The 25,000-nt window shown below is 45.8% G+C and overlaps 1 protein-coding gene across 1 annotated transcript in view; it reads left to right on the top strand.

The window, feature by feature from the left end:
- Nucleotides 1-25,000, top strand: part of LOC311229533 (inositol 1,4,5-trisphosphate-gated calcium channel ITPR1-like) — a 323,615-nt gene that overhangs the window by 178,055 nt on the left and 120,560 nt on the right. Inside the window, 4 exon segments of the mRNA XM_084315609.1 lie at nt 2,198-2,245; nt 13,108-13,240; nt 18,115-18,183; nt 23,345-23,532. Coding sequence (XP_084171735.1) covers nt 2,198-2,245; nt 13,108-13,240; nt 18,115-18,183; nt 23,345-23,532 — 438 coding nt within the window.

The raw sequence follows: 25,000 nt of genomic DNA, 5'->3' as shown, positions 1-25,000 counted from the left end.
GGTGAAAAAGGTGGAAGCCGTTTGACAGTTCTGACAGGAAGTAGGTCAAGTGCCGTGAAAATGACGGAGCAGCGCGTTGTTTTGATTCAGGGCCACTCTCTCCGTGTTCACGAGGCCGGACGCGGCAGGCGGCGCTGCGGTAGAGCGCGGGTGTCCCTGTCGATCAGACCATGTGCAAACACACGCACATTCGCACGCGCTGAAAAACACCTTGACGGGGGGGATGTTTAGTTGAGTTTACTCAGTTTATTTGATCAGGGACAGTGCATAATATCAATCAACAGTTTATATACATTTATAAATGAATACAAATTCATAAAAACTGTAAATAGGCCAACATTAGCAGGGTTGCTAGTTTTCAGTTGTAGTCTCTGGGCTAGATGTTTAAGCCAGAAAAGAAACATAGAAAAATAGAAGGACATTAAAGCTAATATAAAAACAGTTTGAAACATATTCTGTACATTCACTCACTAGGCATTCGTGCATCTATAAAAAAAAAAAAAAAACAGTGTACAGGGACAAATCAAAGCTATACATGTATAAACACCGTATAGGCAGGCACACATATACATAATCATAAATCACATAACCACATAATCACAATCAGGACAGTCAGGCTAGTAGGCAAGCATACAGGGGCTGGGCAGCTGGACTGCGACGTGACTTGCTAATGGTCATGGTGGTCGCAGACCTGATTTTGTAACGGCCATGATTTGAGGTTAGATGTTGTGTGTGTGTTTGTGTGCGACTGTATGTGCGTCTGTGTAGCTACACGTACAAGACGAGAGGCGAGACGCTGATCGGGGGGCTTCTCACCACGGGGAGATTCCAGCCTGGCACAACACGCGGCGGTGAGGAGGCGGGGGGGGGGGGTTACTCTGCGGCGGCTGTGGTCAGACCGTTAGGCCGTTAGCGCTACGTGTATCTGCTGATCAGCAGCAGGGTTTGATGTGATGTGGCGAGGGGGGAGGGCATCTGACGGAGTCTCCGCCCGCTTTGACATTTAATGGAGAGAATGGATAGAACGTTTGGAAACACACAGTAGAGTCCAGCATCAACTAATAACATACAGTAGGTTGTGACCTCACTGTCCCCTTATGCACTCTACCACAGCCCTGGATAAGGCTTCCTCTCTCTCTGTCTTCCTTTCTCTCTCTCTCTCTCTCTCTCTCTCTGTGTCTCTCTGTCTTCCTCTCTCTCTTTCTCTGTCTTTCTGTCTCTCTGTCTATCTCTGTTTTCCTCTCTATGTCTCCTTTCTCTCTCTTTTGCTCTCTCTTTTGCTCTCTCTCTCTCTCTCTCTCTCTCTCTCTCTCTCTCTCTCTCTCTCTCTCTCTCTCTCTCTCTCTCTATGTCTCTCTCGTTTTAGTGACAGATGGGCTCTCTAAGCGGCTCTGTGTTCTCTCATCTCCTCTCCTCTCCTCTCTCCTCTCCTATATCCTCTCCTCTCTCCTCTCCTATATCCTCTCCTCTCCCCCGCTTCTCCTCCTCTCTCCTCTCATCCTCTCATCCTCCCCTCTCCTCACCTCTCCTCTATTCTCCTCTCTCCTTTCTCCTCTCCCCTCCTCTCCTCCCCTTCCAGTGTTTCTCTTTATGTAATGATTTAACTGGCACGCTGCCTTTCACCAAACACGTTCACTTGGCACAGACACAATATATACTATAGGGTTGCTGGATTTATTCTATTGGTGTTAACCCTTTTTGTAAAAATAAACCGGCATCTCACTTGTTTGCTTGAGTCATCATCTTGACAGACAGACGGATAGATAGATAGATAGACGGATAGATAGACAGATACGTAGAAATCAGAACATGAGATATGGCACATTGGGACATGCTAAGAATGCTCTTCTGGGCCGATGAGATGTGGTTGTGGTTCAAGGGAACCTGTTTTCACTTTGGAGTTTCCCGCCCTCTAACCTTCACTCATGGAATGCTAGTCAACGGTTTAGACTACTGCCTCACCAACCCTTTCCTAACCCTGATATATAACCCCCCACTCTCTACGCCAAAGTGGGCGGCATGGCGCTCACGGCAGACCTCTGCATGCCTCACGTACACAACACTGTGTGAACGGTGCGTCGTCTTGTTTATTGACCCTGTAGTTGTTGATCCTGGCCGTGTTGCATGAAGACTAATCCTCTCTTTGTTTCTACGGGCTTGCTGCACTAACCCACCTCGCTGCTGCTGCTGCACCCAGGAGCTGGATCTGAACCAGCCCGAGAAACTGCTGCAGGACCAGAGGAGGGTAGGTACCTGGGGTCACACCACGCCTGCTCCGTCTAACACTAGTACAGGACCAGAGGAGGGTAGGTACCTGGGGTCACACTACGCCTGCTCCGTCTAACACTAGTACAGGACCAGAGGAGAGGGTAGGTACCTGGGGTCACACCACGCCTGCTCCGTCTAACACTAGTACAGGACCAGAGGAGGGTAGGTACCTGGGGTCACACCACGCCTGCTCCGTCTAACACTAGTACAGGACCAGAGGAGGGTAGGTACCTGGGGTCACACCACGCCTGCTCCGTCTAACACTAGTACAGGACCAGAGGAGGGTAGGTACCTGGGGTCACACCACGCCTGCTCCGTCTAACACTAATACAGGACCAGAGGAGGGTAGGTACCTGGGGTCACACCCAGTGGCGTATTTCGGGGCTCCCCCGCAAGGTCGGACCATGGGGCCCCGCCCACTCCCCTAAATCAATAATAAAGTGACATTGCGGCCACTTAAAGCTTTTTTTTTTATGTTTATTTTTTCAGGCATCATTCATTGACAAAAACAAGTGGCTTTGTATTTTTTTTTTGTAACATGAAGGTATTGTAGAACGTTATAGCCATATCATTATTTGAGTTCACACAACGGAACGGTTCACATAACATAATTTTGTATAAAAGAAAAGTAGCCTACAAAAAAACAAACAAAACACATCCTATAGGCTAGAGGATGCAGTCAGGAGCTGCTTTCTATTGTAGTAGGCCTATTATTTTATACGAGCACGTCTCCTGGCATTCTTCTGCGCAAAGTCCAACACTCTTTAAATCTAGACTGCGCGCGTGTCGGCTCTCAATACTAGAAACGTTAATAATAATAATAATAATAGCTTAATTTTATATAGCGCCTTTCAAAAGACCCAAGGTCGCTTTACATAGGGGGGGAAATAACAAAAGTAACAAACATAATGGACAGCAACATAATTTTGTGCTGGCTGTTCGGTAATTTCTTATCGAACTTATGGCGTGTTATGCGCACAATTTAAACCATGTACTAAAAATTTTACGGATTAGATTCCAATTCCAATGTAACCTGTAGCCTACTCGTACTGGTTATGGCGAATAAAACATTCTATTATTCTAACCTGTCTGGGCGGCTGTAGCGACGCGTGGATGGTGTCCTGACAGGGATGTCTGTCTGCTGTCTGCCTGGACTCGGAGCTGACCGGGGGGTTGCTAGCGGTGGCCGGGCTGGGTGGGGAGCTTACTACCGATGCATCTTCAGTAACGATAGAGTCAGTCTACCTCTGCTGCCTGCTGGAACAATGATGTTATTTTTGGTAGCTTTGCCGTCTCCTGTTCGGCTTTCGCTCTCATCTTGTTTTTCTGAGCACCGCTCGGGTATTTGCGCTTCATTTTTACCGGCGCTTCCCGCTTTGTTTTGAACGCTGCCCTGCCTGCCAATGAACATTAGTTATCAGCCGGCTAGCCCTATCGCAGGTGAGCAAATAATTCTACAGCGTACACATGACGGGGATGGGGTGCTTAGCAACATAGCAGGGAGGGGGGGGCCCGCCCTCTGCGCCCTGTTCCTGCGTTAGTACGAAAACTAAGATGATAGCCTACAGTGGGGGCGGGGCCCCCTAAACTCCGGGGCTCCCCCGCACCGCACTGCCCTACGCCACTGGTCACACCACGCCTGCTCCGTCTAACACTAGTACAGGACCAGAGGAGGGTAGGTACTAAGGCTGTCCCCGAAGCCTGTTTTTGGGATTCGAACTTCGTCAGGGTTTTTCCAACAAACGTTCGAACCCTCGTTTTTAATATAAAAAATTTAGTTTTTTTCAAAATATATATATATTTTTATATATATATATATAAATATCCTCAAACTAAATCCTCAATTTGAATAAAGTGATTAATCTGATTAAATTAGTCTCTTTTTTATTAAATCAATTTTCTTTAATGAATATAACTCAGCAGTTTTTTTTAATACTATAATAGTATTAGTGTAGCCTACTCTTTATCTGCAACTGTGAAGAGAAACCCCATTGTTTAAACAGAATGAATAGACATAAAAAATTTAAATTAAAAAAGAATTTTTATTAAAAATACAAAATTTAAATTTTGATTTAGAATTCAAATGCCAACGTAACAAACGAACGTTCGAACATTCGGGCTCAGCCTTAGTAGGTACCTCGGGTCACACCATGTCTGCTCCGTCTAACACTAGTACAGGACCAGAGGAGGGTAGGTACCTGGGGTCACACCACGCCTGCTCCGTCTAACACTAGTACAGGACCAGAGGAGAGGGTAGGTACCTGGGGTCACACCACGCCTGCTCTGTCTAACACTAGTACAGGACCAGAGGAGGGTAGGTACAGATACAGCACTCAAAACTCAAACCTCTCATGCCTCTCTACCACTCTCTACCACTCCTCTATTGTTCTTGACCGGGCCAGATTTCACACCTCCACTTCCTCCCACAGGCTGGGCAGATTTTCATCTTAAATTTTTATTCGTCCCAAATGTCCCAGCCCCATCAGATTTCTTAGCTTTTTTCACTGTTTACTTATCATGCATTGCAACACTAATATATGGTCAGTACCCCAAGTCAGACTGCCCATATAAAAATTATTTTGGGGGTGTGAGGGCAGTAGCCCCCGACCCCCTCCCTGGGGAAGCACTTAAGTTAACTACCCTCCCTTTGTTCCCCCAGCCAACACCCCTGGAAAATTAACACCTGAGTAGACTTAAGTGGCACACAAGCAGCAACAAGCAGCAGACAAGCAGCAGAATTGGTTTGATTTTTGAGCGCTGCGTCTGTACCTGGGGTCACACCACGCCTGCTCCGTCTAACACTAGTACAGGACCAGAGGAGGGTAGGTACCTGGGGTCACACCACGCCTGCTCCGTCTAACACTAGTACAGGACCAGAGGAGGGTAGGTACCTGGGGTCACACCACGCCTGCTCCGTCTAACACTAGTACAGGACCAGAGGAGGGTAGGTACTAAGGCTGTCCCCGAAGCCTGTTTTTGGGATTCAAACTTCGTCAGGGTTTTTCGAACGAACGTTCGAACCTTTTTTTATATTAAAAAAAAAATCAAAATAACGTTTATATAAAAAATAATTAAGAATTTTTATAAAAAATATAAAATTTTAATTTTGATTCAGAATTCAAATGCCAACGTAACGAACGAACGTTCGAACATTCGGGCTCAGCCTTAGTAGGTACCTCAGGTTTACACCACGCCTGTTCCGTTTAACACTAGTACAGGAGCAGATAGGTAACTCAGGTTTACACCACGCCTGCTCCGTCTAACTCTAGTACAGGACCAGGGGAGGGTAGGTACCTACCGAAGTCGGCCCATGTCACCCCACTTCTTAGGGACCTGCACTGGCTCCCCATGGCCGCACAAATAGGCTTCAAGGCCCTCGACCTAGCATACCGTGCGGCAAAGGGAACCGCTCCCGCCTACCTCCGGTCAATGGTCTCTAACTACACACCCTCAAGACCCCTACGCTCTGCATCTTCTGGCCGTCTCAGACCCACTCCTATCCGAGCTCCGGGAGGGTCATCAAGGAGAACCTGCCTTTTCTCAGTCCTTGCCCCACAATGGTGGAATGAACTACCCACCCCAGTTAGGACAGCCGAAACCCGTCCAATCTTTCGCCGTCGACTAAAGACGCACTTCTTCAACCATTATCTGAAAAAGAAAAGAAAAAAAGTATCTAACCCTAACTAACCTTACTGTCATGCACTTGTCCTAATAAACGAACCTACACTGTAGCACTCAACACCTTGATGAACATTGTTACTCAGCTGATAGAGTTGTGCCCTTCCTGATGACTTGTCGTACAGAACTTGTAAGTCGCTTTGGATAAAAGCATCAGCTAAATGACTAAATGTAAATGTAGGTACCTCGGGTCACACCATGTCTGCTCCGTCTAACACTAGTACAGGACCAGATAGTTACCTCAGGTCACACCATGTCTGCTCAACCTGGACTAGAGGACCCGAGGCTGGTAAAGATATGCCCCCTAAAGTGTGTAAACGGAAGTACAGGAAGTACAGGCTACAGGCTTTCCGGTTTCGACAAAACAATTATAGAAACGTGTGAAGTGCACAATATTTACTCGTTTAAGCCACTGCAGCGGCTTTGCCTGAAGAATTTACTACATGACCGGGACGTTCTAGCTTGTTTGCCGACAGGATTCGGGAAAAGTTTGGTCCGTTCGGAGGCAGCTTCCAGGGGAAGTACATACACCGGAAATTCTACCCCATACACACTTTCGGCCGTAGTTCTTTACCAGGCTTTATTTCACGGAGGAGATAAAAATGGGAACGAGGTTAAGAGGACCCAAGCACTCTGCTCAGAAACAACCAATCATTGAGCCCATAGCTATAGAATAATGAAAATGGTGGGTCATAAGCTGCCTTCTTCCGTGGATTCAAGTATCTATCTCACTGGGTGATCCGATGACGCTCGTTGCCCTGGATACCATCCTTGGCTTAACGCATCAGTGGGGCTGAGATGACGCGGGTGGTGACAGTTGACTGACATGTCTACATAATGAACTGCTTTTATCGGTGGAAGGATCATCCTTCCTCCTCGCTTCTCCTCAACGCGTCTCCATTATATCCATGTGGTGAGATTAGAGGACATGTATTGATTTTCTTTATCAATAGGCTACTATTTGCAGTTTACCAATACACTATAGAACTGTAGAACTTCAGCCGGTTAGGTGGTCGAGCGGAGATTGCGTTCGTCACCAGCCCCGGAGCTGTGAGCTTGGTTCGCCTGTTCGAATCCAGCTCACAGCTCCGGGGTTGTCACCAGCTTGGCTGGCCGTCTGCACTGATACAATTGGCTGTATCAGAGGGTGGGAGAAGCTGGTGGGGTGGGTCCGGGTCGTTGTAAACAGCGACTCCTACAGTTCGGTCGGGGCGCCTGCTAAGCGCGGATTGGACGTGAGGGGGATAGTGTGGTCCTCCCACACGCTACGCCCTCTCAATGAGAATCCGCGCTGCCAGGTGAAAAGAAGCGGTGATTGGCTGGACGTGTGTCGGAGGAAGCACGTGGTAGCCTCCACTCTCCCAAATGATCTGACTGTGGGGGGTAAAGCGCAGCGACCAGGAAGGGACTGGGAATTGGCATACGACTAACATTGGGATGGGAGAAAATCGGAGGAAAATGGAGGGGGAAAAAGACAAATAAAAAAAAAAAAAAAGAACTGTAGAACTTCACCGGCAGGTGCACTCAACAGTTGTTTTACTTGCTTCACAGTTGTTCACGTAACAAGGTTGAAACGTCACGTGGTAGCCCCTTCTTCTTGGTGTAATAATAATAATGATGCTAATAATAATCTTTTATTTATATTGCACTTTACATTCAACAATCTCAAAGTGCTACAGGTTAGAAACATTTAATGCAACAGATAAGAAAGAAGCATCAGGATCTAAAGAAAAACAACAGATAAAAAAGAAGCATCAGTATATTGATTAATAAAAAACTTTATTAACAGATTGCAGAATGGGTACAATACAGTACGGCTCATCAATACACACAATTGTTAAGGGGATGCAGACCAGAGAAAGACTTTCGTCTTGTTTACATCAGGGTCCTCCATTTTCAATTCATAATGACATTTATGACATACACGACATACAGATATATATCATGACATTTCTGACATACAGTACATGACATACAGGTATACAGTACTGTTACATTTGTGACATACAAGATATGCAAATATACAGTACTGTTTAACAGAGATCCTAACAGAAAATATATACATACGAGGGGGAGGAAACTGTACATTAGGAGGGGGTGGGGGGGGCGGGGGTTTGGACATTTCCGGGGGCCGTACAGATATACAGATATATATCATGACATTTATGACAATACATACACATACACAGTACTGTTACATTTGTGACATACAAGATATGCAAAATCATATCATTATTTAAAGATAAACAACAGATCAAAAAGAAGCATCAGTATATAAAGAGAAACTACAGATAAAAAGAAGCATATCAGTATATAAAGAAAAACTACAGATAAAAAGAAGCATATCAGTATATAAAGAAAAACAACAGATAAAAAGAAGCATATCAGTATATAATAATAATAATAATAATAATAATAATAATAATAATAATAATAATAATAATAATAATAATAATAATAATAATAATAATAATAATAATAATACATTAGGATCTAGCATCCTAATAGGCTCTCTATTCAGTAATACAAATAATAAAGTAGTTTAAAATGATTAAGTTTAAAAATAGTCTAAAAATGATAAAATAGAACGGACATACAACAACAGTAAATATATATAAAGAAAAACAACAGATAAAAAGAAGCATATCAGTATCTAAAGAAAAACAACAGATAAAAAAGAAGCATCAGGATCTAAAGATACAAAAATAGTGTTCCACAGAGTGTTCCACAGACTGTGGTGTCCTCAGCCGGTCGGGGAGAATGTTCCACAGTCTGTTGTGTCCTCAGCCGGTCGGGGAGAGCGTTCCACAGTGTGTTGTGTCCTCAGGCGGTCGGGGAGAGTGTTCCACAGTCTGTGGTGTCCTCAGCCGGTCAGGGAGAGCGTTCCACAGTGTGTTGCGTCCTCAGCCGGTCAGGGAGAGCGTTCCACAGTCTGTTGCGTCCTCAGCCGGTCAGGGAGAGCGTTCCACAGTCTGTTGTGTCCTCAGCCGGTCAGGGAGAGCGTTCCACAGAGTGTTGTGTCCTCAGGCGGTCGGGGAGAGCGTTCCACAGAGTGTTGTGTCCTCAGCCGGTCGGGGAGAGCGTTCCACAGAGTGTTGTGTCCTCAGGCGGTCAGGGAGAGCGTTCCACAGAGTGTTGTGTCCTCAGCCGGTCGGGGAGAGCGTTCCACAGAGTGTTGTGTCCTCAGGCGGTCAGGGAGAGCGTTCCACAGAGTGTTGTGTCCTCAGGCGGTCAGGGAGAGCGTTCCACAGAGTGTTGTGTCCTCAGGCGGTCGGGGAGAGCGTTCCACAGAGTGTTGTGTCCTCAGGCGGTCAGGGAGAGCGTTCCACAGTCTGTTGCGTCCTCAGCCGGTCAGGGAGAGCGTTCCACAGTCTGTTGTGTCCTCAGCCGGTCAGGGAGAGTGTTCCACAGTCTGTTGTGTCCTCAGCCGGTCGGGGAGAGCGTTCCACAGTGTGTTGTGTCCTCAGCCGGTCAGGGAGAGCGTTCCACAGAGTGTTGTGTCCTCAGCCGGTCGGGGAGAGCGTTCCACAGAGTGTTGTGTCCTCAGGCGGTCGGGGAGAGCGTTCCACAGACCCGGGGCAGCAGAGCAGAAGGCCTGATCTCCCACGGCACGGAGCTCGGTCATGGGAGGTTTGAACTCACTCCACAGTTAAATACCCAGCTTCGCTAACCTGAATCGGATCTTTTTCATGTGGTGGGATTGGTTCATTTAAGACCGTGATATTGAACTCTCGGGGTCATGTGGTGCCAGTGTGTAGGGTTTGCAGCGCAAAAAAAAAAAAAGGACCCCCTCGAAAACGAGATAGCATATCTCAAGGGGTTTATCCTTCAAATAAATTTCAAATTTGCCTTCCACAGAATGTAGGTATTTTTCTTCCAGCATGGCTGCCTGTAACCATTGGTAACCACTTTCAAAAGGAAATGCCTAATTTCTGTGCAGCGGTAGAGTAGGTGAAACGGGGGGAAACATGTTACTGTTGTACCGTGACTTGTTTACCACAGATCCAGTAATAAAACACCAGTTTATTATATCAACCGTTGCCTCTTCCAGTGCCATGTAAATGGACTGCACTTTATATAGCAGCTTTTATGAATGAATGATCATTACATTTGTATAGCGCTTTTCTAGACACTCAAAGCGCTCCCCACAATGTAGGGTGGAAATTGCCTCCTTCACCACCACTGGTAGCACCCAACCTTGGGCTATGCAGGCTCAATGGCTGCCATACACTCTTCTTGTCTTATGTCTTAGGCCTTTAAATTCCCAAAGGAACATAGGCCATCGACGAAGCTCCTCCATCCTCTTCGGTCTTGTGCCCTCCGCTCCAGATCTTGCCAGGACAGCCCTTCTTTCTTCATCTCCTGTTCTGTGGTTCTTCTCCAGGTGGTTTTCGGTCATACACTGGCACAACACAATGGCTGAACGGCTCAGGAGACAGGGATTGATTAAGGGGCTTCCCTCAATTCCACAATTCCTTCACTGAACGGACATCTCTGCAAACCTGTCTCTAATTATGTTAGGATTGCATGGACTGTGTATGACGTGGCTTATTTGTAATTGATCATATGAAACAAAGCGCTTTACAACTTATGCCTCACATTCACCCATTCACTCACACATTCACACACCGACGGCGGAGGCGATCGGGAGCAGTTAGGGGTTAAGTGTCTTGCTCAAGGACACTTCGACATCCATCCGGGAGAAGCCGGAATCAAACCGGGAACCTTCAGATTATCAGACGATGTACAAAACAATGGTTTCTATGTTACAGGCAACCATGTTGGAAGAACTACACAAACATTCCATGCAAGGCCTCTATTGGCTTCCCATTGGTTTAAACGAACAACCTTCAAATCTTGCTCCCCTGCTCGTTAGACCCTTTGATCAGTGTAAACACTGGTAACATAATGTTGCATTTTCACTAGTAGACCATTGCATCATTGTCAAACTCTCCCACCTCCCTCCTGCCGTGTAGAAAGAAGCCAGTCCTGTCTGGATCGCAGACAAGGTCACATTCCAGACAAGGAGACTTTCAAGGACACATAAACCAACATAATATCCATTTTCAATGGTGTTATTGGCTTCCTCAACCAGTATTGATATCATATTGTTTCAGTGTCCACGTCTCTTCAGTACATGCAGACGATTCAGACACTTCCAGTGGAAGTGGGCATGCCTTTCAGATTATAATCAGCTTCTAAAGGTGCACAGACCAACTTTTAGTAAAAAAAAATAACAAATTTAAAACATAAAGATGTAGGGAGAGAATGGATTTGGTTGATCAGGGACAATTCCTTCACTTGGAACGGACATCTCTGCAAACCTGTGTCTAATTATTTTAGGATTGCATGGACTGTGTATGACGTGGCTGATTTGTAATTGATAATAACAAAAGGCGATCAGAGCTTTCCATATTTGTTTCATATTAAGTCAACAAGATTTTAAGAATAATGGATAATAATGGTAATAATGAACTATTATTATTACACCCTGTCCTACCTATACCCCCCTCCATACTGCTATGACACTTGCATTTCACCGAGGGGATTATTAATAAAGGAACACTTGACCTGAGGATATCACGTTCCGTTTCTCAAAGAAGAACACACAATCCTGTCTCTGTTGTGGAATGTATATTTTGTGGGTATGGAATTGGCTGCCTGGTGACGTCAATGTCCTGGTAATGCAGTCTCCAAGGAAACCAAAACTGGAGCAAGTCATTGATATAGTTCCACGAGCACAATTATTCATAGAGCTACGGTGCTATTGTTTGCCATGTAGCACACAATAATACACACAATACCCATTGATTGGCACCCCCTGCCAATGGAAGAGGAGGCTGCTCCACTTCATCTCTCCTAGATTAACCAATCCCGACGTCCGGAGCATCGCCATGGCAGCAGCAATTTATGTAATGCTTTCAAAAGCCCACCCACGGTTGACAACAACGTGTACACAGACACACACACACACACACACACACACACACACACACACACACACACACACACGCACGTACGTACAAACAAACAAACAAACAAACACACGCACGCACGTAGACACACCACCCCTCCACTCGTCCCCGCGGGAGATCCGCCAGGTAGCGGTGGGCTGCGGTTGCCGTGACAACAGCGGAGTCGTGCCGCCACCGCCGACTGGTCGTCAGCCGGATGAGTCACGGCGTGGGAGGGTGGGCCTCGGGTGGGCCTGTGTCTGGAACCCGGTGGCCCCACACTCCTGTTGCTACGCAGGGTTACTGATGAGGAGGCTAAACCTAACGAGCTCGCCGGGGGCGGGGGAGGTGGGGGGCGGGGCGGCGTAAAGTCGCATTTAGCCTGGGAGATAAACGAGCCGTCGTGTAGGAATCTTGAGTTTGCGCTCGTCCTCGAGATGTACGTCACGGCGCGTACATGACTCATCGGTCTGCTCAGGTTTGTTTCGGTGGGTTTCATCAGCATATGCAATGTTATATATATATATATATATAATATATCCATAGAAAGTACAGCGTGGGTGGCCTGATATTGTACTAGAATAATGATAGTGAGAGGACAGGCCACAGCCCTGGTGTTGTATTCAACGTTGACTACGTTGAACGTTTCTACCATGACACGCCCCATCCCCTGTCGTTATCTTATCATTATCTTATCATCACACCCTCAAGACCCTCCCACTCTGCATCTTCTGGCCCCCTTAGACCCACTCCTATCCGAGCTCGGGGGGGGGGGGTCATTGAATGGTGGAACGAACTTCCCACCGCAGTCAGGACAGCCGAAACCCGTCGACTAAAATCACACTTCTTCAATCAATATCTGAAATGAGAAAAAAAGATTGAAAACATTGCTACCAAGTAATCTACCTTGCCTATATTATTACCTACTATGCTAATTATGTCTTTACTACTAGGCACTCAAGACTGTAGCACTCAAGTTCAACACTGTTTGACGAACAATCTTACTTACCTTAGCTGCCAGAGTTGTACCCTTCCTGCTGACCTGTTGTACAGAAGTCTCTTTGGATAAAAGCGTGAGCTAAATGACTAAACCTACACATGTAAATGTATCATTCTAGATATTGTAGGCCTGCTCCCCCTTAACCTTTCTTGTTTATGACATCATACCCTTAAGAACTTCCATCCCCCCCCCCCCCTTGCTTTGTAGGGAGAGGCACTGAGACAGATCCTGGTGAACCGTTACTATGGTAACTTCCACAGGAATGGGGGGCGGAGGGACAGCCTGACGACCTTCAGCAACGGGCCCCTCAGTCCAGTAGGACCCATCAAGAGCCAATCAGGTGAGAGTAACCGACTGTGGTCCAGGTAGCCTGAATACTTTTACCAACGGATTTCCAGTTCCGCGTTCGCGTTCTGCGCTCTGATTGGCCACTGACGTTTCTGGTCGCGCCAATCGTGTGACGGCAAGTTCTGCCACCGGTTAAGCTTAGGCACTCTTTCGAAGTTGGTTAAGGTTAGAGTTTGTCTTAGAGCAGGGCGATAGAACACCAGCCCTGATTCCAAACTCTAACCTTAACCAACTTCGAAAGAGTCGCCTAAGCTTAACCAATGATAAACTAGGCGTTAGGTAGTTTGCTGTTGTTCGAGGCGGAAATGGGCGCGTGACGCGATTGGGCGCACATGTCACATGACCAGAAACGTCAGTGGCCAATCAGATCGCACCAGAAACATCAGTGGCCAATCAGATCGCAGAACGCAAACGCGGAACTGGAAATCCGTTGGTAAAAGAATAGACGCGTCCAGGTAGGGCCCTCCCTTATCTCTGTGTTTCTGTGTAAACATCGATATTGAGTTGGCGATATATTTTCCCAGAACTAATGGTGATCTTAAGACCATTTTATGCCACGGATATAATGATATTATAGCGTGAGGATCTCACTCCATTTAGCAATGACCAATGTTGGCATTTCAGAGCTCTCGATTACGATTACTTAGTGGCACTTAGTGGTGAAGTCGAATGGTTCATTAAAACAAAGACGCAGTCATGTCATCTATTTTCAGATCATATTTTGACACATTGCACTGGTATTGCCTGTCTTTCTATTAGCTGAGCCTGTCGGGCACGTCTGACTACAGCCTGTAATATCGCTCCTCGCCTCCCTGACTGGCACCTTTGGCGTAGTCCAAAACAATTATCTTGTGAAGACTATTGCCTATTCAACCCATTCAAGCAAGCAAGTGGCAAAATGAAGCGGCCTACAGCAGATTCTTTTGAAAATAAAAATAAGGGGAGCGGAGAGGACGTTGAAGGAGAGACATGCAGACACTCAAGAGAGACATGCAGACACTCAAGAGAGACATGCAGACACTCAAGAGAGACATGCAGACACTCAAGAGAGACATGCAGACACTCAAGAGAGACATGCAGACAACATGCAGACACTCAAGAGAGACATGCAGACACTCAAGAGAGACATGCAGACACTCAAGAGAGACATGCAGACACTCAAGAGAGACATGCAGACACTCAAGAGAGACATGCAGACACTCAAGAGAGACATGCAGACACTCAAGAGAGACATGCAGACACTCAAGGGTGCGAGTAATGACAGAGTTTGTGCTCCTGCCTCATCCCGTCGTGACTCTTTGAGTCTGATGCGTGACGCAAAACACAGAGCCTCTCCTGACTGACGGAAAATAGCGCCTTGCTCAAGGACACTTCGAACACGCTGCCCGTGGGAGGAGCCGGAGTCGAACCGGGAACCTTCTAATTACCTCCTGAGCCCACTGTCGTCCCTGTTGACATACATCATCCACGGCATCAATGGGCTCTCCTCTCTCATTCGGGGCTTAAACCCAAAATGTTCTCGCACCAGAGCTGTGAAATGCGGCTTTGAAACCAAGTCAATTTATTCTTCCAAACGGCTTGAATTGTGCAGTCGTCAGGAAAAACACCCACTAGCCCGGAGTGACACGTTATCTCTACACTTCACCTGGCTGCTTCACTGCTGCCTGCCGTCCACTCTGTGTGCGTGTGCGCGCGTGTGTGTGTGTGTGTGTGTGTGTGTGTGTGTGTGTGTGTGTGTGTGTGTGTGTGTGTGTGTGTGTGTTGTAGTCGAGTCACTGTGCTGGAGGAACTGCTGCTGAGCACCGCCTCCCACATCATTACTTTTACCAACCGATTTCCAGTTCCGCGTTCTGCAATCTGATTGGCCACTGACGTTTCTGGTCATGTGACATCTGCGCCAATCGTGTGACGCCTGTTTCTATCACCGGTTAAGCTTAGGCACTCTTTCGAAGTTGGTTAAGGTTAGAGTTTGTCTTAGAGCAGGGCGATAGAACGCCTGCCCTGATTCCAAACTCTAACCTTAACCAACTTCGCAAGAGTCGCCTAAGCTTAACCAGTGATAAACTAGGCGTTAGGTAGTTTGCTGCTGTTCGAGGCGGAAATAGGCGCAGAAACAGGCGTCACGCGATTTTCGCACATGTCACATGACCAGAAACATCAGTGGCCAATCAGATCGCAGAACGCGAACGCGGAACTGGAAATCGGTTGGTAATAGTATAGACGCAGCCCCTCCTCCCACAGAGAGCCCCGCCTCCCACAGAGAGCCCCGAGCCCCGCCTCCCACAGAGAGCCCCAAGCCCCGCCTCCCACAGAGAGCCCCGAGCCCCGCCTCCCACAGAGAGCCCCGAGCCCCGCCTCCCACAGAGAGCAGACTGAGGCGAGAGGGACAGAAGTAGCACGACTGGCTACAAATTTTGGGGACATTCTATGTAAACAAACACTTACTGTACGTAAACGGCAATTATCGACGTCTGCAAAATTATCGGGTTCATGTCCATATATCGTACAATGAGTAGAGTAATTATCGTGATGGGTCTAATATAGAGGAACTGTATTGTCCTGTGTTGTCACCATGCAGTAATAACTTAATCCTTGCACTGACGGTGCATTTGAGTCTGTTACAAATGTTTTTGGACAGCCCGTGTACAGTATTAGCAGTGCCCACTTTATACTATAAGTACACATTATTTTCATCGATTCCAAAAATTGTGCATTTGATTATTGTACTGGTGTCCCTAAACAGTCTTGGAATTGCATAAACTAGTGCAATCCCCATTCGGGGCGTGGCCACTTAGGGCGTGGCCGTTCGGAGAGCGTGCCGGTTGGAACAGGCCAGTTGCTTGGCTTCAGGTCTTGCCGCTTGCAGCGTTGAGCAAGACCCGGGTCTGGCTGCTTGCAAGCCTCAGATTTGGTACAAGAAGTGTGTGAACCAGAAAATCTAAAGTTGAATCTGTTTTGTAAAGAGTGAGAGATTCACTGTAAACACAAGATATGCAGCTCCCCTTTTTCTCTCAAGAAAAAACTGCCCCTGACTTTAATTATTCAACTCAATGATTCAAGTTGTTACATTTAAGGGAACAAGGGTCTTCTTTAATTGAAGACATTATTCTGGGATGTTTACATCTGGAGTTATAATGCATTCAATTGAACAGTACAAAAACAGGCAGAAATGGGACGAATTCGACATCTGCACAAAGTGGTTAATGATCACACGAGGCAAATCAAACCAATCCGGGTTGTTGATCACATAGGCCTTTGAGCTGAACTTCCCACGGACCCGTGGATCAATTCCAAGTCTGGCTTTGGTATCAATAGGCATAAGAAAATAACCGCTCCCATTGGACAGAGGCCAGCTGTCATTTATAAAAAAAAAAATTAAATAAAATCTTCTGATGTTTTTCTTCCCTTGAAGTCTTCTTTCTGTGTGTAGAGCCCTTCGGTGCGCCCCACGTAAAATACGCTTGCAGCGTAATCGCAACGTCCTGCGTTAGAATCCGGCCCAGGACATGTGTTGCATGTCCTCGCCCATCCCTCTCCCAATTTCTCTCTGTCCTGTCAATAAAAAGCACTTAAAAATGCCATAAAAAATATCTTACAAAAAAAAATTAAAATCCCCCCTTTTCCAATGACAGCAGTGTGTGTGTTATGTAAGAAGGAGGCCCGGTCTGTGTGCCCGGTGCTGCGCTGGCTAACATTACCAGGCCCAGGCCTGAGCTGTGACCTGCCCTTTGTGCACGAAGCACAGCGCGCTCATCTCCGCCCTGATAGCGGAGACGTTATTTCATAGTCAAACCACTGAAGCGCGTCCGTTTCTGCGCGAGGTATCTCTTCTGTCACACGCGGGTGAAAACTGTATTTCTGCAGCGTGTAGCTCAGGAGACACATTAAATGGTAAATGGTGCATTTATATAGCAGCTTTTTCCAAAGCGCTTTACAATTTGTTTCTCACATTTGACCCGTTCACTCACAATTTCACACACCGACGGCGGAGGCGACCATGCAAGGTGCCGACCTGCTCATCGGGAGCAATTAGGGGTTAAGTGTCTTGCTCAAGGACACGAGAGGAGCGGGAATCGAACCAGGTACCTCCGGAAATTACCAGACGACCACTCTACCTCCTGAGCCACCGTCGCCCCTACATTAGTAACAACGACGGCTCGTGTTGCACGCCGTGTTATGCAGCGTTGACCCTGATTACCAGATTGCATAATATGTATTATTGTGCCGTGTGACACAGATGGCGGGGACTGTATGTTCACATGCAGTGTTATCACACGGCGAACGCAGGTGGCACCTGTCTATGATGCATAATTCAGTGACGTTGTGTTATTCAGCTAACGGTCCCAGAGGGTCGATACTCCGCCGCATGTACATATCGGGGGGAGTTTTGTCTCCTGCCGGGAACGATCACCGTCTCTCTCTCTCCCGCGTCGCACCAGGACCGCTGGCAGCCTTCCAGATGACAGGAAGTCCCCCCCGGCCCCCCGTGTGATCCTCGTCTTACTGTTGCTAGGTGACGCGCGGCTACTTCCTGTGAAAACAGCCTTGCACCTGTTGCAGAAACCGGAGCCAAGCTGAGAGGACTCTATGTACCCTGCAGTCGGGGCCCTGAATGGGAATGTGCTGTCGATTCCAAAATACTGAAGCACTGAATGTATGGATGGTTTTCACTCTAATTCCGTTGCTAGGGGTAACAGGTTGGACCCGAGTTTATCTCCTGTCGACTATCGCGTTAGTAAACATTGCGACAGGAAATAAACGTGGGTCCTTTTAAAAAAAAGATTTGTTGTAGAACTTTTTGATTAGATTAGATTAGATTAGATTCAAATGTATTTATATTTATTGTATATCATTGTCATTATACAGCACAAGTACAGTACAACGAAAAGAAGTTTGGCATCCAACCAGAGTGCAACAGCAATATACAGTGTACAGGTGATTAAAATGTGTATAAGATATGCAAATTAGTACTACTGGGTGAAGTGCTAATCGGATGTATGTACAGAGTTGTAGTATTAATATGTACAGTGATACGGGTGTAAAGACAGTATGGTAGTAGTTATACTGTCCAGCAGCGTAACTAGTAAGAGCAGCACATGGATATAGATATAGTATCTATAGATTAGATATGTAAAAGGCCTATGTGCAGGTAAGTATGTGGATATATATATATATATATATATATATATATATATATATATATATATATATATATATATATATATATATATATATATATGGTATATACAGCATTTGTATAATTATGCTATCATACAGAGCTATGGGTTATATGCAGGTGGATACGTAAGTATCTGGAGGGGTTATATACAGGTGTATTCAGACTATTTGGAATGACATTATAACATGATAGTAATTAGTGAGTAATTTCAGGTAGTTTGCAAATTGCTTACAATTTTTTAGGTAACGGGTACTCTAACTTGCCCTTGTTCTTGTCCGTCTGTCTACCTATACTGTATATCTGTCTGTCTGTCAGTCTATCTGTTTACCTCACCTGTCGGTCTGTTTCAAGTTTAAAGTTCAAGTTTCTTTATTAGTTGTCATATAGAAGTACAGAATACTTTTATATAAAATGCCTCTTTCTGTTTTGCTCCAGAGATTGTGCTAGATAAAAATAGATAAGTATAAAAAGTATAGTAAGTATAAAATAGAAGTCAAGTACGTAGACAAAAAGTGTTCAATATATACATATACAATGTACAATGCAGAGTAGAAAAGTAACTGAGTTACAATACAATATACTATATACTGTACTATACAGTACAATGCAGAAATGGGATGAGGTACAATTTAGGTACAATTTACAGTAAGGTGTAATGAGGTATGGGTTGTAGTGCAAATTCTTTGCCAATAAATATAAAGTGTGTTTAGGTGTTCTAAAGTGGGTAAAGTGGGTGCAGCAGTAAGTTGTTTGTTTAAAGTGGGTGTGTGCGTGTGGATGTGTGTGCTGTGAGTGCATTTGGTGGTTGTTACGATTGTTTATTGTTCAATCCTTGTTCATTGAGCATTCATTGTCTGTCTGCCTGCCTGTGTACCCACCTCCTCTGTCTGTCTGTACTGTACATCTGTGTACCCACCTCCTCTGTCTGTCTGTACATCTGTGTACCCACCTCCTCTGTCTGTCTGTACATCTGTGTACCCACCTCCTCTGTCTGTCTGTACATCTGTGTACCCACCTCCTCTGTCTGTCTGTACATCTGTGTACCCACCTCCTCTGTCTGTCTGTACATCTGTGTACCCACCTCCTCTGTCTGTCTGTACATCTGTGTACCCACCTCCTCTGTCTGTACTGTACATCTGTGTACCCACCTCCTCTGTCTGTCTGTACATCTGTGTACCCACCTCCTCTGTCTGTCTGTACATCTGTGTACCCACCTCCTCTGTCTGTCTGTACATCTGTGTACCCACCTCCTCTGTCTGTCTGTACATCTGTGTACCCACCTCCTCTGTCTGTCTATACATCTGTGTACCCACCTCCTCTGTCTGTCTGTACATCTGTGTACCCACCTCCTCTGTCTGTCTGTACATCTGTGTACCCACCTCCTCTGTCTGTCTGTACATCTGTGTACCCACCTCCTCTGTCTGTCTATACATCTGTGTACCCACCTCCTCTGTCTGTCTGTACATCTGTGTACCCACCTCCTCTGTCTGTCTGTACATCTGTGTACCCACCTCCTCTGTCTGTCTGTACATCTGTGTACCCACCTCCTCTGTCTGTCTGTACATCTGTGTAGTCACCTAGTCAATCATGTAAGGTGAGAAACGGCATTGTTTTAGTCCGTAACAGGAGAGGCAGTCGGTGGAGGGGAGCTCCGGTGAGGTCTTAACGCCGCCTATGTTAAGTGTATGTAGACTTAAGAGAAGACGCCTTAGCTTTCCATCAATATCAAATATAAGTGTATTGAAGATTCCTAAGGGCCTGGCAATAATTATGGATAAAGTCTTGGATTAGATTGGAAATGTTGGATTAGATTCAAATGTTTGGTCATCGTACAGCACAGGTATAGCACAACCAGAAGAAGTTAGCATCTAACCAGAGTGTAAACGGTAACGGTGAAGTGCATTAACAATATACGGTGTGATTAAAGGTAAACAAGTGATTACAATGGAATACATGTGATGAAGCTACTGAGTGATATGCTAATCGGATGTGTGTACAGTATTATTTTGTACAGTGATGCAAGTATAAATACACTATGGTAGTAAGCCATACTGGCCAGTGGTATCACTAATAAGAGTAGGTATGGGATATATACAGATATAGTATATACAGTACAGTGTGTATATAAACAGGAATATATGTGGGAATATAAACCGTTATATATATATATATATACAGATATAGATATAGATATAGTATATAAATAGGAATATATGTTTGAACAGGAATATATGTGGGAATATAAACAGGAATATATACAGATATACATATAATATATGCAGTGTTTATATAAACAGGAATATATGTTTGAACAGGAATATATGCATATATATATATATATATATATATATATATATATATATATATATATATATATATATATATATATATATATATATATATATATATATACTGTATATATACTGTATATACAGTATTATTGTGCATGGCTATCATACAGGGTTATTTGGGTAGACTAGGTTGAGGTAGGTAGTTATGATTACAGTGCACAGGCAGTTCATTCAACCTTTATTTAAACTCGAGGGACAGAGGTTTCCCTCATTTACTGTGACGTTGAGTATGCAATTAAAAGAGATAGAATAACACAAAGATAAAAACAAATAATCAGCACGATAAAATCAAATTAAAATAAGATAAAAACAGGAAACAAGAAACGGGAAAAGCTGATTAAAAGCAGTTACAAAATGACGTACAATGGTTATTAATCATAGCTATAAACTGTCCAAAGGTTGGAAGAGTATCAAACTTGAAGGGAGTTCCAAGAGTACGGAGCACTTAAAGAGAAGGCAGTTTAACAAGCTCTGGGAACCTTAAGGATAAGCAGATCACTTGAGCGAGTTTGATATAATCCAGAATTCCAATCATTGAAGGCAGTAGGCAGGTATAGACTTTAGTGTAGGCAACAGAGTTCAGAGTTCGTACAGTATGGGCAACAAAGCCTGGCCCTAGAGTATAGTCAATGGAGTTCACTAAGTCATACTTAACCCTTTCACTGCCGCTCTACCAAACGGTTAACCCTTTTCACTGCGACAATACACAGAAGGTTAACCCTTTCACTGCCACACGACAGCCGGTTAACCCTTTCACCGTCGGTTGTGTGATAGTAAAGGGTTAACCTTCTGTCGTGTGGCAGTGAAAGGGTTCAAGGAACACACCATTTGGGGAAATTAGCTTACCATCTTCTCCAGAGAGAGACAAGAAGATAGATACCAGTTTCCTCTCTGTGCGTTCAGTAGAAAGCTATCTGGTTGCATGTTAGCCTAGCTTAGCACAATGAATGGAAGCAGACATGACCGGTTAGCCTAGGCATTGTCCAACTAACACCTCTCCCGAAGGCTAACCGGTCATGTCCGCTTCCATTCATTGTGGTAAGCTAGGCTAACATGCAGCCACATGCAGCTTTCTACTGAACGCACAGAGAGGAAACTGGTATCTATCTTCTTGTCTCTCTCTGGAGAAGACAGTAAGCAAATTTCCCAAAATGTTGGCATGTTCCTTTAAGTAAAGGTCTGGGAGGATGCTCCATGGCCCTCTTAGAAACCCTGGTCCACCACGGACCAGTCCTTGCTGCGCTCCTGTCTATTCCCCCTCCGTTTCCATGGACACTAATGGCTACATTCACACTGCAGGCCCCAAGTGGCCCAAATCAGATATTATTTTGCTCATTATGTGACTCAGACCTGTTTTCTTCACGACAGTGTAAAACGACACAAATCACATGCAATCTGATCTTTTCAATTCTGGTTTGGGACCGACCAGACTGACCACTGGTGTGGTCCCTAAATCAGATACAGGTCTGATTTGTTTTAATTAGCCGGCCTCCACTGCATTCAACTTGTAAATTAAACCATAAACTGTGACTTCAGTGTCCTCCATGTTTACGTCCATCATCGTTATTGTTCATTTTGTTCTTGTTATGTATGTTTGCTGTTTTTTTTTTTTTTGGAGTTCCTATTTATCTGCTGTAACATGAATTGCCCAGTTTGGAACATACTAATAAACTTGACTTGATTTGCACATGCAGTTCAGTTCAGGAGCGTGGGACCAGTTCACACTGGAATCTGATATTGGCCACATTTAAAAAATAATGTGACATTTTTTATAATTTTTTTTTATCAGAATTTAGCACTAAAGGTGGCTGAGTGGCGCAGTGGGCAAGGCGCTCGCCACTAACGCAGGAGATGCTGGGTACGAGCCCAGCTTTCGGCGTTGCTACCGGCTTGGCCGGTCGTTCATACTAACACAATTGGGCGGTGTTAGAGGGTGGGAAAGCCGGTGGGTGGGGATTGGACGTTGTGGACAGCGACTCCTACAGGTCGGTTGGTGCGCCTGTACAGCAGAATCAGGAAGTATCAGGGGCAGCGTGAGCCTCCCACGTGCTACTCCTCGCCACTGAGAGATCGCGCTGTTCAGGTGAAAAGATGCGACGGCTGCCTCCTCGTGTACCGGAGGGGACACGTGATGCAAGGCTTGGTCTTCACTGCGGCCGACCAGTGGGAGGCATAGTCTAGCAACGTTCGAGACAGGGGAGGGGAGAATTGAAGGGAGAATTGGCGAGACGAAATTGGGATGGGAGAAAAATATAAAATAAGGAGAAAAAGTGGATACAAAAAATGTAAAGAATTTAGCACTAAAGCTAAAGCATGAACGTAGATTATGTTGCTCGTACACAACAGTGGCAATCACGGCAGATAACGAATTGCACATTTTTCTCCCAAAACTACCACGTGTACCTTTTTAATCATGTTTTTAGTCATGTCAACAAAAATGTGTTTAATCAAACAACTCTGACTGCACCTGAAGGATCTGGAGCACGAGGAGAGCCATGTACCTGATCCCATGGTGACCCCTGAACTTTGACCCGTGTCCTCCCCCGTGTCCTCTCCCGTCCTGCAGGATTAGGCAGCCCCGGGGCCCTGAGTCGAGGGGAGATGAGCCTGTCGGAGGTGCAGTGTCACCTGGACAAAGAGGGCGCCTCCGACCTGGTCATCGACCTCATCATGAACACCACCAGTGACCGCGTCTTCCAGGAAAGCATCCTATTGGCTATTGCACTGCTGGAGGGCGGGAACACGACCATCCAGGTGAGAGACGGGCCCAAGTTGTCGCTCGTGCAAATGTTGGAAACTGTAGTCATATTTCAAGGTAGAATCTGCTATGCCGTCGAACGGCGACATCTAGGCCTCTGGTCTGATGTGTGGGGTGGAGTTGAGTGGGGATAGGGGGGGATGGGTTGCTATTGCTGGCCACACCTCAGGCTCTGCCAACGGAGGTCTGGAGAAATGCACACTATAATAAGTTACTAAACTCCACACGTCAGAGCAAAGCAAAAAATTTCCAAGCAAAACTAAGTGCAATACCACGTGAGACTCTCTTGCCTAGAGGTTGCTGTTTCACAGAATCAAAGATTCTACCTTTAAGTCTCTGTAGACGTTCCAAAATGCCATCACTGATTAATTCATAATGACTATACCTCTACCTGCTTGAAATGTTTTTCTCTCTATCTCTTATGTCTGTCTGTCTGTCTGTCTGTCTGTCTGTCTGTCTGTCTGTCTGTCTGTCTGTCTGTCTGTCTGTCTGTCTGTCTGTCTGTCTGTCTGTCTACCTGTGCATCTGTCTATCCTTCTGTCTCTCTGTCTGCCTGTCTGTCTGTCTGCCCGCCTGTCTATCCTTCTGCCTCTCTGTCTGCCCGCCTGTCTATCCTTCTGTCTGTCTGTCTGTCTGTCTGTCTGTCTGTCTGTCTGTCTGTCTGTCTGTCTGTCTGTCTGTCTGCCTGCCTGTCTGTCTGTCTGTCTGTCTGTCAGTCGATATGTTTACCTCACCTGTCTGGCTGCCTGTGTACCTACTTCTCTGTCTGCACATCTAGCTACCTGTCTGTCTGTCTATCTACCTGTCTGTCTGTCTATCTGTCTATCTACCTGTCTGTCTGTCTGTCTATCTACCTGTCTGCCTGTCTGTCTGTCTATCTATCTACCTACCATTATATCTACCTATCTACCTACCATTGTATATCTGTCTATCTATCTACCTATAAATATACCTGTCTGTCTGTCTATCTACCTACCATTATATCTACCTATCAGTCTGTATGTCTGTCTGTCGTCTGCCTGCCTGTCTGTCTGTCTCTCTGTCTGCCTGCCTGTCTGCCTGTATGCCTGTCTATCTGTGTGTATGTCTGTCTGCCTGCCTGTCTGTCTGTCTCTCTGTCTGCCTGCCTGTCTATCTGTGTGTCTGTCTGCCTGTCTATCTGTCTGTCTGCCTGCCTGTCTGTGTGTCTGTCTGCCTCGCCTGCCTGCCTGTCTGCCTGCCTGTGTGTCTGCCTGCCTGCCTGCCTGCCTGCCTGCCTGCCTGTCTGCCTGCCTGCCTGTCTGTGTGTCTGTCTGCCTGTCTGTCTGTGTGTCTGGCTGTCTGCTGTTCCATAAGGCAGCTTGCGTAATGAGATTAGATAGAGGAAGTGGTGCAGTGAAGATAATGCTCGGCTTCCCACGGCTGCTGCACGTGATCCGTGTTACATAAGTTACATAAAGCTCTGTGTGAATGAACAATGTGGAA

This window comes from Notolepis coatsorum, assembly GCF_963971535.1.
Source record: "Notolepis coatsorum genome assembly, chromosome: 6".
Lineage (NCBI taxonomy): Eukaryota > Metazoa > Chordata > Actinopteri > Aulopiformes > Paralepididae > Notolepis > Notolepis coatsorum.
This window is presented reverse-complemented; position numbering and strand designations above follow the sequence as displayed.